At 41.5% G+C, this 17417-nt stretch overlaps 1 protein-coding gene across 1 annotated transcript in view; it reads right to left on the reverse strand.

The window, feature by feature from the left end:
- pappa2 (pappalysin 2) overlaps window positions 1-16442 on the reverse strand; it is a gene marked incomplete at its 5' end in the record, with an annotated part of 65943 nt that extends 49501 nt beyond the window's left edge. Inside the window, 6 exons of the mRNA XM_080459212.1 lie at window positions 214-353; window positions 1635-1783; window positions 9364-9962; window positions 10066-10293; window positions 10413-10645; window positions 15461-16442. Coding sequence (XP_080315338.1) covers window positions 214-353; window positions 1635-1783; window positions 9364-9962; window positions 10066-10293; window positions 10413-10645; window positions 15461-16442 — 2331 coding nt within the window. The remainder of the gene's footprint in view (window positions 1-213; window positions 354-1634; window positions 1784-9363; window positions 9963-10065; window positions 10294-10412; window positions 10646-15460) is intronic.
- Window positions 16443-17417: the final 975 nt, after the last annotated feature.

Genomic DNA, 17417 nt, shown 5'->3' on the forward strand with positions numbered 1-17417 from the left:
TATAGACAAGAGCTTGAACAGGTACAAATATCTAAATTCACTCGGAATATACTAATAATGTTGTTCTATGTTATATCGTTTTCCACAAAGCTGAATTTCAGGTGTTATTTTAGAAGATATATTATATTTAAGTGCGCAATCAACAGTGCCTTCTGCTTTATGGGAACTATTTAATGCAGAACGAACTAATAAAAAGCAGTGTAGAAAATGTACCTGACAAGGGTCATCACAGGAGTCCCGTTCGCTCACTCCCTTGAACACATGGTACAGCCCAAATATGTGCCCCATCTCATGAATCATTGTGTTATGGTGGCCCGTGGTACCAAAGTACGAGGGGTTCAAGACCATCCCACCTGAGGACAAGCAGTACTATTTCAATTAAAACTTTTATACAATATATCAGAGCAGGGTGGTATTTTTGGAGTGATTTTTCTGTTATTGGCATGTGCATTTAAAGCATTTACATACATATTTGGTATAAAATAATGCAATTTATATTACGCATCTGTGAAAATCCAAATCCTTGGGCACAATCATGTGTTCTTGATTGAAAACAAAAAATTACAAAGATTTTTTTTATCGTTTTCTATAAATCAGCTTTGCATCCGTAATAAAAACCGCTCACAAACATTGCAAACACACTTGGTTTGTCACAAAATGTGAAATATCATAGTGAGTGCTTTTATTTTTAGATGCGACATCTACCTCCTTTAGTATTGTGTCATGAAAACACATAAAAATGTCCATCCATCCTTCCTCCAGACCATTTTATACAGTATCTTGGAGAATTTATAGGGAAAGGTAAGGTACATCCCAGACAGCTTGTCAGTCCATCACAAGGCACACACTCTCTCTCTCTCTCTCTCTCTCTCTCTCTCTCTCTCTCTCTCTCTCTCTCTCAATCTCATGGTCAATTTATCCTCAAACACAACACAAAGAAGCCCAAGTCCAGACTTGAACGGGGGGGGGGGGGGGGGGGGGGGTGTTTACAGTGAGGTGAGAGAGCTAACCACAAGGGTAGCTCCAGACAACTGCAGTTGTTTCAGTGACAGTTCCTATTAAACAGGGATGAATAACAATAACATTTAACTTAGGAAATCGGTGAACAACACAAAGTACTTTCGGAAGGCCATGAAGCCTACCAGGTACTCCAGCCCAGACAACAACGCACTACTACAGTTCTATTCAGCCTATATGAAAAGAGAAAAATGCATAAATGAATGAAATAACCAACTGGCTTGCTTGCATGGGTGGTAACAGTGGTAAAAAGCCAACACTACTGTTTGTTTGTTTGGTTGTTGTTGGGTTGATTATCCTTTTCCAGTGAAAGATTTCCTAATGATTAGAGGAGGAAAATATTTGCCAGCCTCAAAATGCCCTCCTCATCTTACTTGGCCAAAGTAGACAACAAATAATGGAGAGTTGAGGCAAAACATGAAGTGATGGCTCAATAGAAGCAAGCGTGAGGTCCACAGGGAAAACATAACAGCAACTTTGTAAGAAATGGAAGATGAGAAAGCGCAAATGAGGGAGAAAACTGGAGAAATTGAACTGGGAAACAAACAAAACAAAAAAGAAATAAAGGAAAAAATAACTGCTATAGTTGTAATTTAGCATGAAAGAAATCAGCTGACCTTGGTGAGTAAGAGCCTCCTTTGCCCATGGCCAGGTTGCAGCTCCCGCCAGCTCTTCACGCACCGAGTTGCTGGCAAAGAAAACATTGAGTGTGTCTGTGCCGCTCAGTTGCAGAATCTCCTTTAACTCTTGCACACTCATATATGCTCTGTAGAAACGGGAAAAAGAAAAAACAAATGCAAATAGTGGATCACATTTTGTGTCATGTGGTCTATAAACACTATACAAGAGTGGATACAATACTGAACTTTTTTTTTACATTTCATCCTTATAATGACATTTGTTGCTGCCTTACATATAATATTTAAACATCAGGTTCAAGTTGTATTTAATTTTAATTTTACTGTAACTACAATTTAGGGGCTATGGTGACTAAGTCCTTGAAGTTTTGTTATGGGGGGATCCTGTTGAATAAAGCTTTCATCATCATTGAATACTGTGCCCTGCAACGTTATATACATAGGTCGCATTTGTCAAATCATGAATCTCATGAATCCCATGATATAATATATATATAATATATTACCCACGCCATTATTCTACCAGATCGATTTAATTGATTTTGGCTTTTAACTGTAGTGTATTTTACTGCTTGCTTCCCGTGGATAAACAGCATTAACCTATCCACATGATTTGTCTGAGTTGGTCATCCTCTTCTATTACTCCATTAAATTTCACACAACTTGTTGAATTTTCCAAGTTTATTCTACCATATCTATATGAATGGCACAGCGACTGAAACTGTATTCCAGTGTCTTTCTACCTCTGCTCTTCCTTTGTATGAAATGGTTCTCGCTGAGGCAAAAAAGTGTCTATATAGAATATAGTATAAATAGCCTTTATTATCATTACACAATGTACAACACAGTTGGAGAGCTGCTCTTCTCACAATGCAAAAGAACAAGTCTAAGATATATAAACATGTGAGTCAACACGGTGGGAATACACACGCTAATTAGTTCTAAAAACTTAGAGGAAAAGAGCTTGCTCAGCTAATATGTGCCAGCTTTGCCTGACACGGTGTCACCCGCAAAAAGCTGGTGGGAGATATTGTGAGGGTATTGTTAAATCGTTGTAAATCAAGCTAATAAAAATCGGACCACCCCATCGCCAGTTCGTACATTCTCTTTTTTATTGGAACATTTTTGGAGGTTGACAACTCTCCATAATACTGGTCATTTTGGGAAAAAAGTTGATCTAATTGTCTCAAAGCTATCAATTAGCTCTCTTTCGTGTTACTCACATCCTTAAGCTGTCTACTTTTCCTCCGTCCAACTGATCTGCCTCATGAATTGACTTGACTCACTGAAACAAGTTATTCAATAGTGTTCACTTCATTGTCAGCAGATTTTATGTAGCCAGTCAGTCAGCAATATCGGCAACGCAAAGACTGATGTTTAACGTGTACATTGAACCAGGCTAAAAGCATTTGGGGCCCTTTCAGAGCAACTGAGTTGAATGTTCTAATCATGGCGTTAAAACAAATATGTTGAAAAATCGTCTTCAAATCCCATTGAGCATGAATATATAATCTGTGCTTTTGGTAATACAAATTAGTCTTATGAGCCGTGCAACTCAGCGTAAGGCACCTCTGTAGCTGACAACAGTCCGTTTCACTCAATCATCACCCAAAATAAATCTTAACTATTTAAATTGGTCAGACTACTGCCCCCCCCCCCCCCCGGACCGCCACCACCACCCCCCCAAACGGCACATCGTTCCCACATCTTTCTCTCTGTCTGTGATAAATTACCCTTTGATGCGTGAAGCCAAGTTTGTTTTTCCTCGGCTGCAGTGATGTCACATGTCATTTTTCTCCTTTGCTTTCATAGCTGGAAAGCTTTTGCACCTCTCATCATTAGGCCCGACTGGGTCTGAGAGCTCTGCAGCACAGTCTCACTCACTACCCGACCCCTGTGTGCCAGACAGTTTAAGCTTTTGGCTGAGTCTCCTATGGTTTTCTGGAGCGTCCTAATGGCTTGATGAAAAATATGTCTGCAGTGGATTGTGTGTATCTCTATGAGTACCTGTATTCTTCCAGTGGCATGTCATTGTAGCATTAGGTCAAATTACTTTGTATTTTTTTTTTTTTAAATAATACATTCAAGTAAATGCTCGAATCATGCAAACGGTTTTATTTGTGCAGACTTGTTGTCTTTCACATCACGCAAGCACTGTCAATTTCGGTGTTTCTTGATTATTAAGGAATATTAATAGATTAATGTTTCATTGTGCACTTCTTAAAGCCTTATGGAGACATAAATGAAATGTCTCAACACAGTTTTATTTGTTCCAACAGCCCACAGGACCGACAGGTGAGCTTCTCACCGTAAGACGTCAGCTTTCAAATCTAAATAAATGAATGTGAAAGCAATGATCCCGATGCTCCAATACACCACCGTCGAAGGAGCATTAAGTGAGGTACTTCACATCTAAATTGGTCCAAAGGTGTTGCTCGGCAGCCAAGACTCCTGCATGTGGGTAATCCTCCCCCTAATGCAATCCGTCCATCAGCGCATGACTTGTACAGTAAATAAGAACTTGTTTTCTCGGGCACTTTGCCTGACTAAATAAGGTTTAAGATTTAAGATGCTTCACGAGAACCCTGCTCCTACTACATGACTGAAGCGGAGTTCAGTCGAGGCTGCATGCAGTATCCATCACCCTAAGCTGAGCAATTACAAGTGACAGAAAGTTGACCACTAAAGAGTCGACTCTTCAACTTCTGAGACTTAGAGGATGCCTCAATGCAAGATTACAGCCAACCTGACAAAAAAGAAATGGCTCTGTATGATTGAATTGAAAGCCGTGGTTATGAATTACCTAAATTTGGGGGCAAGTCAAACACTGTGTGGATCAACACCAGCGTCAGCTCTTGCATGGTCACTACTTAAAATTGTAGATGTGCAGCCATTCAATTCAATTCAACTTTATTTATAGAGCACCAAGTACAACACAATCACTTCTAGGTGCTTTTTACAAGGAGAAACCTAACAGATCCACGTGAGCAAGAAAGGAAAAACTCCCTCGAACAGGAAGAAACCTTTGCAGAAACAAGACTCAGAGGTGGAGGCTTTCTGCTGGCCGGTTGGGGTGAGCTACTACTTATAATTGTAGATGTCCAACCATTTTAAATACTACTCCCCAAAACAATTCAGTTACATTTAGCCATTAAGAATCAGAGTACAACGTCTAAAAATAAGACACCAGTAAGAGATTACATACTTAACTGTGAAACTTGCTTCTGTTATGTGCTAATTATAAGTTACTGGTACTTGGAGAAGGTAAAATCACACTAGAAATTACTTTTATTGTATATGTAGTTCTTCACAGTGTGAGGAAATGACTCATGAACTGTCATACCTTGGTGACCTTCAGTAACTTCGAAGTGACCCCTGACAATCTCTGCATGAACTCAAGGACCTAATAATTTCTGAAGAGAAAACAAATGGGTAAATCCATCATTAAAAGTTACCCTTTAAACTAAAAATAGGTAGGGCTCAGCAAATGCAAATATGAGGTAGGTCTAAGCTTGAATTCACAAATAATAAGGGAATAATTGAAATGCAGCACTAAACTCGTTTGAATGGTGTGTTTACATTACATAGGTTAGAGCCACATATGGCTCCAAACACTGCAGTGGCAATGAGAGAATAAACTTTGACTAAAAGGTGAAGAGCTCTCTGACTTGTCATATAAGTTAGACACTCTTGCAAAGGGACTTGCAGATGCAGTCCCCGGTTGACCAGGGCATTGTGACTTTTTGTCGTTAATGGAGCTGAAACAACAATGGCTGCCGTGATGATTTTCAGAATAGAGCATCACGAAAAGTTTCCATGCCATTAGCATTTTTTGTGACACACCCAGAATTTCGCTTAATCCAAAAGTAATGCACCGCCTTGCGTGAGTTGGCATTAATGCTACCGAAGGCTGGTTACATCATGGGATAAACTGACAGAAACAATTCATCCTCCCTCAGATGCAAAGGTGCATTCTTTGTTCTGTGAAAACAATCCAGCTACACTTCTATCAGTAAGTTAAACATGAGCACAATAGAATTTGACCTGGATAGAATTAGAGTTAAATTAATCACTACAGATGAGATTTGTGTGTGCTTTAAGCATCAAGCGATTGCTGGAACAGACTTCTTTCACTGGGATTTCCTGAAGCTTTCTGCACTCAAGTGCACTGTCAAGGATTAACCAACCAAAAAATGTTAGCAAATCCTGGACATGTGTCTGAGCTTAAATGGACATGATGTCCCCTCCCACCCCATCACTCCATCTCCACCCTTGCCTTTCTCTTTGCCTCTCCATCTTTCCACTTCCCGTTCTCCTTTCTTTAATGTGATGCCAAAATCTGCCGCATACCTGGCCATCGCACCAGGACTGGCTTTCGACAACAAATTTGTGTTGTGACAGCAGCTGGCTTCACAAACCTCTGGCTCTGTATTGGCCCACAGCAGCTGCACACATATAGGGTCACACAGTCTGAATACCTGGCCAAGAGCTCAGAGAGAAGCAGGGTGGGGAGGGGGATATCAAAAACCCAGATCCCAAACATAAAAATGCTCCAGTGCTCCACAAGTGCCAGTGAAATGTCATCCTCACATTAATTCTCTCTCCACCTGAGAAAGTTTGAGTCGAGCTCCAGGTACACAGATACACACATGCATGTCGGCATGTTGAAACACTCACAGACAGAAACATTTTCAACAAACTGGAGTCAGAACCTTTCCAGAAGACCGACACTACTGTTAAGTCTTCTAGGCCCAGTTTTTACGACACGCTGGTCTCCTGGGTGGGAGCTTTTCATGTAGTATTCAGTGGAGGGTCGGGAGCTTATAGACAGGAACTGCGGCAAGATTCACTGCAAGACCTACATTACTGCACTCAAGTGCACACATTAGGTAATGTTTTACCTTTGATATCTAAACAGCAGAAATCATAGGACTGACTCTCATGCAAAAACAAAAACAGAAAAAAGACTGATTCGAACACGAAAGCAGCTTCCAATGATTGCCCTAATCTAAGTGCAATGAACACATTTTCATTCTTTTTCTTTGAAAAACTCCTAGTAATTCCCATAAAATGATAATAAACAATAAATTAAAGAATGTTTTGTAAGATTAAGGCCAGGAACCACCAGACCTCTGAATAACACTGTGCCGGTGAAAAACAATGTAGCAGAGGGCTGCCTGCTCTCCGGCTTTTTTCATTAGTGTTCATCTCGTCTCTGCAGGGTACAGAACTCAGGCTGAGATAGAGAACATCTGACCATAACAACTATTCACCACATTTTTCCTGCCCGTCTCCCAGTATCTATTTCACCAAGTTCATGACAAGGCAACATAAATTAACATCCACTTTTGACACACCTGAAGGACTTCCTACATATGGTCAAGCAATGAGACCACCCACATGCAAGCCAAGGATTTTTTTTCTCTTGAATTTCTTTTGAAATTTCAACTTCTACCTATATCTCCCAATAAGGGTAAACTTAGTAATGGGTTTTGGGGGAGTTTGTTGTTTTGTTTTTTTCCCCAGCAAGAGCCTGTTTCACATTCATACAGCTGCACAAATTCACACCTTGGAGCATCACAGTACAGCCAAAGGCTCCATCTGTTGGCCATTGGGATCTGTCCGTTTAAAGTAGGTTTCTGTCAGCTACTGAAAATGTAGATACCCTGCTCAAGAGTGCACTGTGTTTCATGTCAAGGAAGTCAACACCTAATAAAGAATTCCAGCCACAGTCTTTACACCCAGGAGTAAAACACAGACGACTTCTTAAAAATTTGCAATGTAGTTACTTATTGCACCACATGGTGGGGAGAGGAAAACCTGACTAAAACAAAGTTCCATCAGTTTGACAAGGAATATTAATAATAAAAAATAAAATTAAATCGGTCACTGTTGCTGACCATAATGTCACCAGCAAGAACAGTAAAAATTTGAATAAAATTTTGGGAAAAAGTGGCACAGGGCACTCACAATAATTCCAATTGACTCTGGGTGAAAGCAAGATAGCTTCTGGGCAGGTTGCCAGTCCATCATAGTACAAATACAGAGAGACTCACAACCACACTCACTTTACACCTACGAGCCGTTATAGGAGTTGCCACTTTACCTCAAACACATGTTTTTTGGACGCTTGGAGAAATCTGGAGCACCTGGAGAAAACTCAAGTGCACAGGGAGAAAATACGAATTCCACAGAGAACCGGGGGCAATTCTCACCATGAGGTCAGAGTGCTACCCAGTGGAATAGCACACCGCGTGGCTCAAAGGCTGGGTACCGAAAGTGAACGTGATGTCGTGACAGACCTGAATTAACGAAAGAATAATCAGTATACCAGAGTTCATCGAGCTTTTTGAAGCCGAGAACTACTTCTGAGAGCGTCAACTGATTCAAAAGGCTACTTGTTAGAAACTTACTGAACAAGTTAAAATCTTGCAAGAGAAAAATCATTTTAACTTTGACTTTTCACACAAAAAAAAATGTTTAAGCTATTGTTTGCTCTGCAAATACTTGAATGCTAAGGTAGCTAACTTTATTTGGACCCATTATGTGTGTTTAATCTATCCATGTTATCTCAATGATATTTGACATGATGTCGCTGACATGTAGAGCATATGTTTTGATTCAATATTGTTTTCACTCTTTCTAAGATAAAGATTTTTAGACTACATCTTTACTTTCGATACAAAAAGCTTATATACGGGAAAGAAGAGGTCCATTTACCAAAGCACAAATGGAAAAGATGGCTACTTCACAGTATTAAGAAGCATAATTCATTCTTGTGTTGAGCTGCCACACTGTCAACTCCAGAAATCAAATGCTAAATCTATCGTTTTAAAAAACTGCTTCAGCTCCCATCTCCTGTCACCCAGTGGCACGGTGTGAAGCTTATGGTTACAATTTGGATTAAGCATTGGGTCTTTAAGAACATGGACCGGCGACCTCATGGCGAGACTTCATGCCAGCTATTTGGAACTCTGCATGAGCCCGTCTGTCAGGCCAAATGGAAGGCAGCGGGGCTGCCGCTAGAGTTGTTTAGGAAAAACAAGTGTGTACTTTGGCCTCTTCACCTACCATCTCCACTTCACAGAGCTCCCTGCAAAATCACCGGGGAAAGTGAGAGTACCAATTTGTACATGTAACATGTTGAGCTGTTCATTGTACAAGTCTTGGCAATGAGTTGCAGGCAGAGCCTGTTGACGTCCTGAAAATGAATGTCTCTGGAGAAAAAATGTTTATGAGTGCATTAAAGCAAATATCCCCAGATTATTCCTCCCTTGTTCCGTCCAACAATGTCATTTTAACTTTTGACGATAATAATTTCACTTTACATCCATGATATGGATTTACACACAATAGTACTACTCTTAAAATCTGGTTTACGCCAAATCTCAATTTGCTTTAAGCAATTTAAAACTCAATCGATAAAGCCTCACATTCAAAGTTATTCTGCTTCTGAAAGATTCCATTTTGACTTAATTTTCTTTATCTTGGGTCTGAAGTGAACTCAATGAACTCGAGACAGCTTCTAAATGTTGTTTGCAGAAACAATTTTCCAGTGGTTAAAACAGCAGCACAGCACTCTTCAGCATTCCAAAAATAGCTGCTGGAAAGCAAGTGGTCATAATAAGACTAATGCTTCTGCAAAAAAAAAAAAGAGAGGAAGAAACTCAGAGCAGCAAAATGACACAATCTTCACTCATAACCTCACCTGTCAGGAGATTCAGGATCAAAGCAGGTCTTGAGGACGTCGGTGATTTCCGGGTCACAGCAGTCTCCATCATCATAGTCATAGTGTATACTGTTACACTCCATGTTACAAACCCCATCCTGTCTCTTCCAGTTATAGCAGGGGCCAAGCCTGAGGCAGTCTCCCCCATCGTGGCCCGTCCTTGGGTGGTCGCATTCAGGGTCACAATGGCGGTTCCCAATTTTGCCGATTCGACAATTGCTGAGAATAAACCTCTCCCGGAGGCTGGAGTTTCTGACAGTGTGGACACTGAGATCCAAAGTGATGTTATACGACCGGAAGGCTTCAGTCAGAGCCAGGTCCTGAAGGTGGATCTGCGCTTGGGTCACCGTTGGGTTTCCGCCGTCATCATTGGCGAGGTTGACAATACGGTAGCGAACTCGCTTGGTGGTACGAAGCTGCCAGTTGTTGTTGTAGCCGAAGATGATGTCTGTATTGTCACAAAGTGTCAGCCCACATGGTGGTGGCAGGAAAGGGGAGACATGCTCCTGTTCAGGGACAGGAGCTGTGATAATGGTCGGATGAAGCCCTGCTTTGTATGGAATCCACAGCTGTTCTACCTGAAGATCAAAGCAAGTAAAAAAAAAAGAAATGTTATGTTCAAATACTGATACACTGCATAAAATTAAGATATAAAGATTGACATTAATGACAGTCAGTTACATCTGTAAAATCAGCCCACATAGCCACAATGGGCACGCTCTTGTCAATCTGAAGTGGCCGTTTCAGCAGGTCCTCGTGGGAGCGGGCATAAGCCCACAAAACCACACCTCCTATGTGACCCCTGAAGTTGTGTCCCTGATCGGATTGGTTACTGCCAAGAAAGAGGGTCCTGCAAGTCTTCATGAAGGGACTGTAGAGATTCCCAGACTGAAGACTGCTTTCTCCTACCTGGGACAAACAAAGAGAAATTTCCCATGACATTATCAGCAATGATCAACTGTGAAATATTGGGCTGTGATGTAATATTGACTGAATGAAGTTCAAGCTTGCACCAAAGCCACACACACCTTGGCTCCATCAACATATAGGGTCATGTTGTGGCCATTGTAAGCGGCCATCAGGTGAGTCCAGACGTTGGCTCGGTATCTCTGGTGGCTATACACAATGGTGGACTTTGGAGCTCGGTCTGTTCGAAGCATAAAGTAGAACCGTACATCTTTGGTGCCTGCAGGATCCACAGTGCGAAATCCAACTGACCAGCCCTTCTCACTCAATGAGTGGGAGCAGTTGTCAAATACACCTAGTAAGGAAAGAAAGAATATTGTTGCAATTCATCATAGATTTGCAGAATTGTAGAAAAGTAGGCCTAGAATGTTTGATTACTATCACAACAAATGTATTGATAATCACCAAAATAACTAAACTTTCCTACATGAGTATGCATCTATATCAATGGGAGTGAGTGTGGTGCAGAGACTGACACAAAGATAGTGAGAGTAAAGTAGAGAGACAACACAGAGCCAGAGGCGGCAGGAGAGAACAGAGAGGGGAAGGAGGATGGAGGTATTTCACTAAGCCAAGACAAGGACCTGATGTTTCCATCTGCTGTTGCAAAAGACACACAGACTCAGACCCACATCTGCTCCCCAGATGTCAAACACTGGGACAGGAAAGGGTCAGGGAACCCCTTCACCCTCCTCAGCGCTGTGTGTGTGTGTGTGTGTGTGTGTGTGTGTGTGTGTGTGTGTGTGTGTGTGTGTGTGTGTGTGTGTGTGTGTGTGTGTGTGTGTGTGTGTGTGTGTGTGTGTGTGTGTGTGTGTGTGTGTGTGTGTGTGTGTGTGTGTGTGTGTGTGTGTGTGTGTGTGTGTGTGTGTGTGTGTGTGTGTGCGCGCGCGCGCAGTGGCCAACTGTAGCAAAATATTCCCGTGGATATGAATGGGCCATTTTTACTTTAGACTTTTGTTCATTAAAGAAGGAAACGGTAGGTAGGATACTTTCTCTTTTCCAAGAGTTAGGCTACACTGCATGTAGGCAACTGTTGTACAAAATGTACAGTAAGTAAGTAAACAAGCCAAATCAGTATCGGATGTCTGTGTAACCAACTAAATCCCAAAGGTGCTACATGAAAATCAACTGCGAATATGTAAACAAATCAGATGAATTGACGATAAAAGTACTTTTTTACTTGTTTTAAACAAAATGTAATGATGTTCAGGGATAATGCAGTGTTAAGTCTACAAGATCATTGTATTAACATTTGAATGATTGTCGACTTACGCATTTTGCAAACATTGGGCAGCAAAAGCACAAGCTTGGCAACATGTTTCTCCACCAATTCTAATGACCAATAAGTTTTTTTCTGTTGCTAAATGCAAACAATTAGGCCAAAATGGATAATTGCTTTTCAAAACTGAGACACAATGTTGGTTGTTACTTACTGGTGAGAATACTGATGAGTCCAGCTTTGATAAAACTGTAAGCTATTAATTTTGGTGGCTGCAAATATCTTAGTTTCAACTTTTATCAAACCGGTGGAGAAATAGTCAAAATAGTTTGGGCACACAATAACACTCATAAATGTGGCAATGGGAATGTGTGGAGCAAGCCAAAACTGGTTCATCCAATGTACAATAGCTCTTATTCGCTCTCAATAAAAGCTAGATGATGAAGAATATCATTTGCTGTAAGTTTGCAAATATACATTTTAAAACAGGCATGCATTTTTAATGGAAATACAAAGTCGTGGCAGCTAAGCTTCCAATGAAGTAATTTTAATTATATACTAAGTTAAAGATCTTGGCTTTTTGCGAGGCTGAACTGTTGTAGTATAGTCCAACAAATTCTGCTTTTGACATAAAAAATCTATTTGAATCCTCAGTAAATAAAAACATGTCCGGAGCTCCTGTTGAGAAGGAATAGTACCACATGAGGTGAACTTGTGTATTTGTTGAGATTTTAGCTCACACTTTGATCATTTATGTCAATCTTGTGCTGTGGCACTTTGTGGAAGTTGCTCAATCTATGTAAATTATGACTAATACGAGCCAATAATGGCCAGTTTTATCAGGTATCAGTATAAACTTAAATCTTATCCAAATGCTGTAAAATTACTATTTATAAGATCGCAGTGAAGATTTGAAGTCACACTAATGTCAATGTCATGTCTATAAACAGAAACAATAGACTTTGTACGGTATTTGTCAAATTCCTCCAGGACACTACAAAGAGAAAAGCCCATGCCACAAAATGCCGCCCTCACATAAGGAAGCAATGAGGGGAAAGAAAGTTGAGTAATGGAGTCGGATCTTTGATCAGAGTAAATGTGAGCGGACGTAACAGTTTGTGGTCTCCCTCAATATCTGGACAGCTGTAGCGCTGCACCGTTGTGCTTTTATCCTCTTCAATTTGTTTGATGTACGTGTTGTTCTGTCAGCTTTTCAGAATGCAACATTCTTGACGTTGGAAAAACAGCAACGTTCATCTTTATGTGAAGGGCCTGTAGAAACGGAGGTTTCATTGGATCAATGTGTCTGGAGCCACTGCTCAGAATCAATGGAATCCCACAGGCAAGTGAGGCTGATTCAAACACACCCTGGGAATTCTTATGGTTTTTGACCGCGTACTTGTATATGTAGATTCCCTTCCTTTCATAATATGATTAAATTCCCTGTGACAAAAATGTCATTAAAAGAACGTTATGATCAGCAGATGGGACTTTTAACACGGCATTTTATGATTTCAATCACTTATTATAAGATAACCTCAATGTTGAGTTGTCTTTTGTTGTGTAAAGAACAGCACCATCATCAGTCCAAGTAAGTGTCTTCATCTAACCTGATAGGTATTGTTACTTTGACGAAGATGTTTAACTAAATTTTGTGTTCAGGGTAATAGATCTTATTTATAATCGTGTTTGATTAGTTCTTTATAAAATGTTAAAACCTTTGTATGGACTATGTATTTGTTGAATGAACAGCAGAGTTGAGTAAATGTTTCTCTCGTGATAGATTAGCCAAATCTTCTCCGAACTACCTTTTCCATGCTTTTGCTAATAAATCTAGATTTGAGCCTTGGGTGCCCCCAGTTCCTGACAGTCAAAGACCATCAGAGAGTTCATCTCTGATACCACCATAAATAAGGAGGAGCCAGGCCACTGTGGCTGTGTATGGTTCCGCTACACCTCCAATCAACCAAACAACACCAGACAAGAGTCAAGAGAAAAGAAAAGCTGTTTGTGATCTGCGAAGAAGAGTTAACAAATTTTTCATGGGCGCAACACATACTCAGTTCATTAAATGTACAGTCCTTATTATTGTGGCGCCATTTAATGAGGATATGATCAGACTTTACGCTGGAATGCAATTGTCTTGAAAAGAATTGTTAACAAGGAAATGATATACCAACCAGAGACTTCCTTATTTCTTATATTTTGTGTATAGTTTCTGTTAATTGTCCTTCTCACCATAACTACCAGTATTAGAAAGTATTATCACTGTCAAAAAACATTACTGAGACACACTCATCATAACTGCATCATCATTGTGTTCGTCTTTATCCAATTACAATCATAATTATCACTGTTGCCAGTGGGTGTGAAAAAACACCCCCGAAAATACCAAGGTCAAGAGGTTACACTGGGTTACAACTGGGTAAGAGCTGGGTATCAATGATAAAGTGTTTTACTGATACACTTTGGTGAGGTCTTCACACCACTATTAAAAAAAATAAACAAGATATCAGCAGACTAATGTGCACTTAGTTGACTATTACACTTCTGGCATACAGAACACCCTAATCAGCACTGGACAAACTCAACTCACTTTAGGAATAAAAAGACAATGAGATAGTAATTTGACAGTTATCATGTTTATCCCTATTGATTGACTCATTTATTCATTCATGTCTGACTAGGATGAGATGTACCAACTTGTCATCAGTGACAGTTTCTCGTCAGCCTCATATTTATTATGGATAAATAGAGATTGTAATGTAATATTGTTTTTTTTATTCAACCAAATGATTGATTGATTATTAAAAGTGTTTGTCATTCAGTCCACTCAGTGAATATATTGCTATTATCTAATCAACATGTCTTTCTGGCAACAGAGACTGTTTTGCCTTTGTTTATATTAGGAACAGGCACGGACAAGTTGCTGCAATAGGGCTGGACATATTGAATACCAATTTGAAAAAAGAAGAAAAAAAAAAAAGATGCAGGCCAAACTGGCAGGGTGGTGGTGGTGCAATGGTTAGTATACTCACTACATAGCAAAAATGTTGTGAGTTCAAATCTGGGCCAGGTCTTTCTGGGCAACATGTTTTCCCTTTGCGTGCCTGGGTTTTCTCTGAATAATCAAGTTTTCTCCAACAGCATTAAAAAAAAAAAATACATACATTTGAGGTTAATTGGTCAGTTTAACTTACCCATAGTTGTGAATATGCATGCATTTTTGGATGGACCGACGGATCAGACTGACATGTTAACAAAGATATCTTCTAAAATCCATTCATCCATCTTCTACACTGCTCCGTCCAACTCCGGGCCTCAGGGGCTGGAGCTGACCGCGGCTGACCATGGGCAACCACAGAGCAAACACAAAGAGACAGACAGACAGACAGACAGACAGACAGACAGACAGACAAATACACTCACATTCACACCCACTGGCAAATTAGAGTCACTAAATAGCCTCAAATGCATACTTTTGGTATGTGGCAGGAAACCTGGAGTATACTCTGGTGCTCACAAAGAACATGCAAACCCAACACAGAAAAGACCCCAAGCCCAATGCGGACTCGAACCGAGACACTCTGACTGTGAGGCGAGAGTACTAAACACTACACGACTTTGCAGCTCTAATCTTGTAACAGGGTATAAGAATACTCAAAACACAACAAACAGACTTATTCCTAAGTCCAGAGCAAAGGTAAAACTTCACAGAAAGACCAGGCCAGTGTGGCTAAAGCAGAAAATAATTATGTTGTCAAATGCAAGAGACCTGTCCAACTTGTGGCCAGGAGACTGTGGTTACAGCTTTCTGTAGGAAACAGCCAGAAATGTATATTTTATAACCTATGAGTGTTTATGATGCAGTAATGAGCAGTTTACACCCACCTGCTATGACCGCAGGATTGCTCTGACCGCCTTCTGGCTTCACCCACAGCTCCAGGCTGAACGCGGCCCTGGGCAGCTCCAGTCCTGCAGACAGCTTCACCTTCAGCTGCTCCCGACGCCCGCTGAAGTACAGGGCGCTCATCCAGGAAGGGGGCACTCTCGGCACGGTGCCGCCCCAGCTGCCCGCGGGGAAACTGGCCGGCAGACCCGCATCGTCCACCTCCCCGGAGGAGTCGTCCGTCACCTCCTCCGGGGTCTTTGCGGAGGGCTGCTGGTCTCCGTCTCCCTGCTGCAGCTTCTGGAGGACCTGGACGCCCTTGTGATCTGTTAAGTTGTCGCTGGAAACTTTCTCCCAGCTGGAGTTGCCCTCTTCCTCGTAATGAAACGACCCGTGGAGGCTGCGGACGGACCTGGAGCGGGGGTCGTGCGGGGACAGCGTGCGTCCGGAGGACGCGGCACTCCGCCCGGCGTCTCCAAGGAGAGACTTCCCGGGCTGCGGAGCGGCGTCTCTGCCGACATAACTTCGATCGCTCTTGTCATTTCTAGTGTCTTCCTCGCGGGAGGATTTGGTAGACTTGTCACTACCATCCTTCTCTCCCACCGCCACATCCTCTGGGTCACCCCAGCCTCCCCTCTCCTCCACGGCTGGAGCGACCAGCTGCGCTCCGGTGTCGAACCGGCAGCCTCCCGCACAAACCGCAGGAGCGCTCCTGACTGAGTACAGCTCTCTCCGGCTCGTGTGCGTCCACGGACGGGCCGCTGGAGGGCGGTGTTGTGACGGGGAGAGGGAGCGAGGCTGTTGCCGGGATCTCCAGACGCCGGAGACGGTGCACGGTTCACCTGCCAGCCTGGAGAGCTCACGGTCTGCCCGCAGAGCCAAGGCGCGTTTGTACCGGCTGAGTGCGTCAGAGCGAACCGGGCTGAGCAGCCACGTGTTAGTGATGAAGACGAGGAAGATAGCCAGTAGTCTGATAAACAACATTTTCTCAGGGCAGAGGAGATATATCTTGAAGGTTTGGAGATAATAAAATGACTACAAAAAATATTTTTACTTTTAGTCTTTTTTTCTCCAGGTCAGCAGCAAGAGGTCTCACAACAGATTGTAGTTAGATGGTTATTGGGTTTAATTGCGCACAGTCACTCGGCTATAAAGACACTGTTGTTTGGTTGCCTCTTATGATTCTAAAATTAACCTGTTTCACTAAGCTTATTATGAGAGCAATCAAATATAAACTATCAGTGCATTCCAAAGAGGTCAAATTATTAACAAAGATGTTACATTCGTTTCTCACATGGACTCATTGCATATTGAAGTTTTGGCAACCAGGTTTAGGCAGGCGACTATTTTCTAATGAAGCAGACTGTTATTCACATGCATGAAGAGTTACAGCAAACACTCAGATCATCGCCTAAGTTACCCGAAATCCTTGCATTGGATACACTCCTGGTATATGCGCGTATATCAACTGAGGCTTCACTTTGCCTCCTTCCCATTCATGTTTACTCTCTGCAAAAATATCGACAGCCTTTGACGCTGCAAACAAAAACACCCAAGTGTGCACACGAGGTAAGGATACACTTTTATGCGACACCAGGTTGATTTTTATTTAGAATACAATAATAAGTATTATAGTTCTGAGGAGATGTTGTAACTGCAGGTGGGATTTGAACTATTTTATTTTAAAAGCCAATTTCTAATTCCACACTGGCTTTAAATAAGACCTTCTATACTTCTCTTTACCTGACCATTGCGACATCATTTAGTTCGTCCTGCTCCAAAAATTGACTGCAAGGTGAATCAGTGTGACAAAGTCAACTCCAAAAGCAAAATAAAGCGCAGTGCAAAGTGCGTGCTCCAATATAGCTCTCTTACTTGACGAGCAGAAGGTGTCCTATAATTTCTGAGCGGACAAAACAAAAAACAAAACAAAAAACAAATTAGTCCGATAAATCACAG

Source organism: Lipophrys pholis (assembly GCF_963383615.2).
Source record: "Lipophrys pholis genome assembly, chromosome: 1".
Lineage (NCBI taxonomy): Eukaryota > Metazoa > Chordata > Actinopteri > Blenniiformes > Blenniidae > Lipophrys > Lipophrys pholis.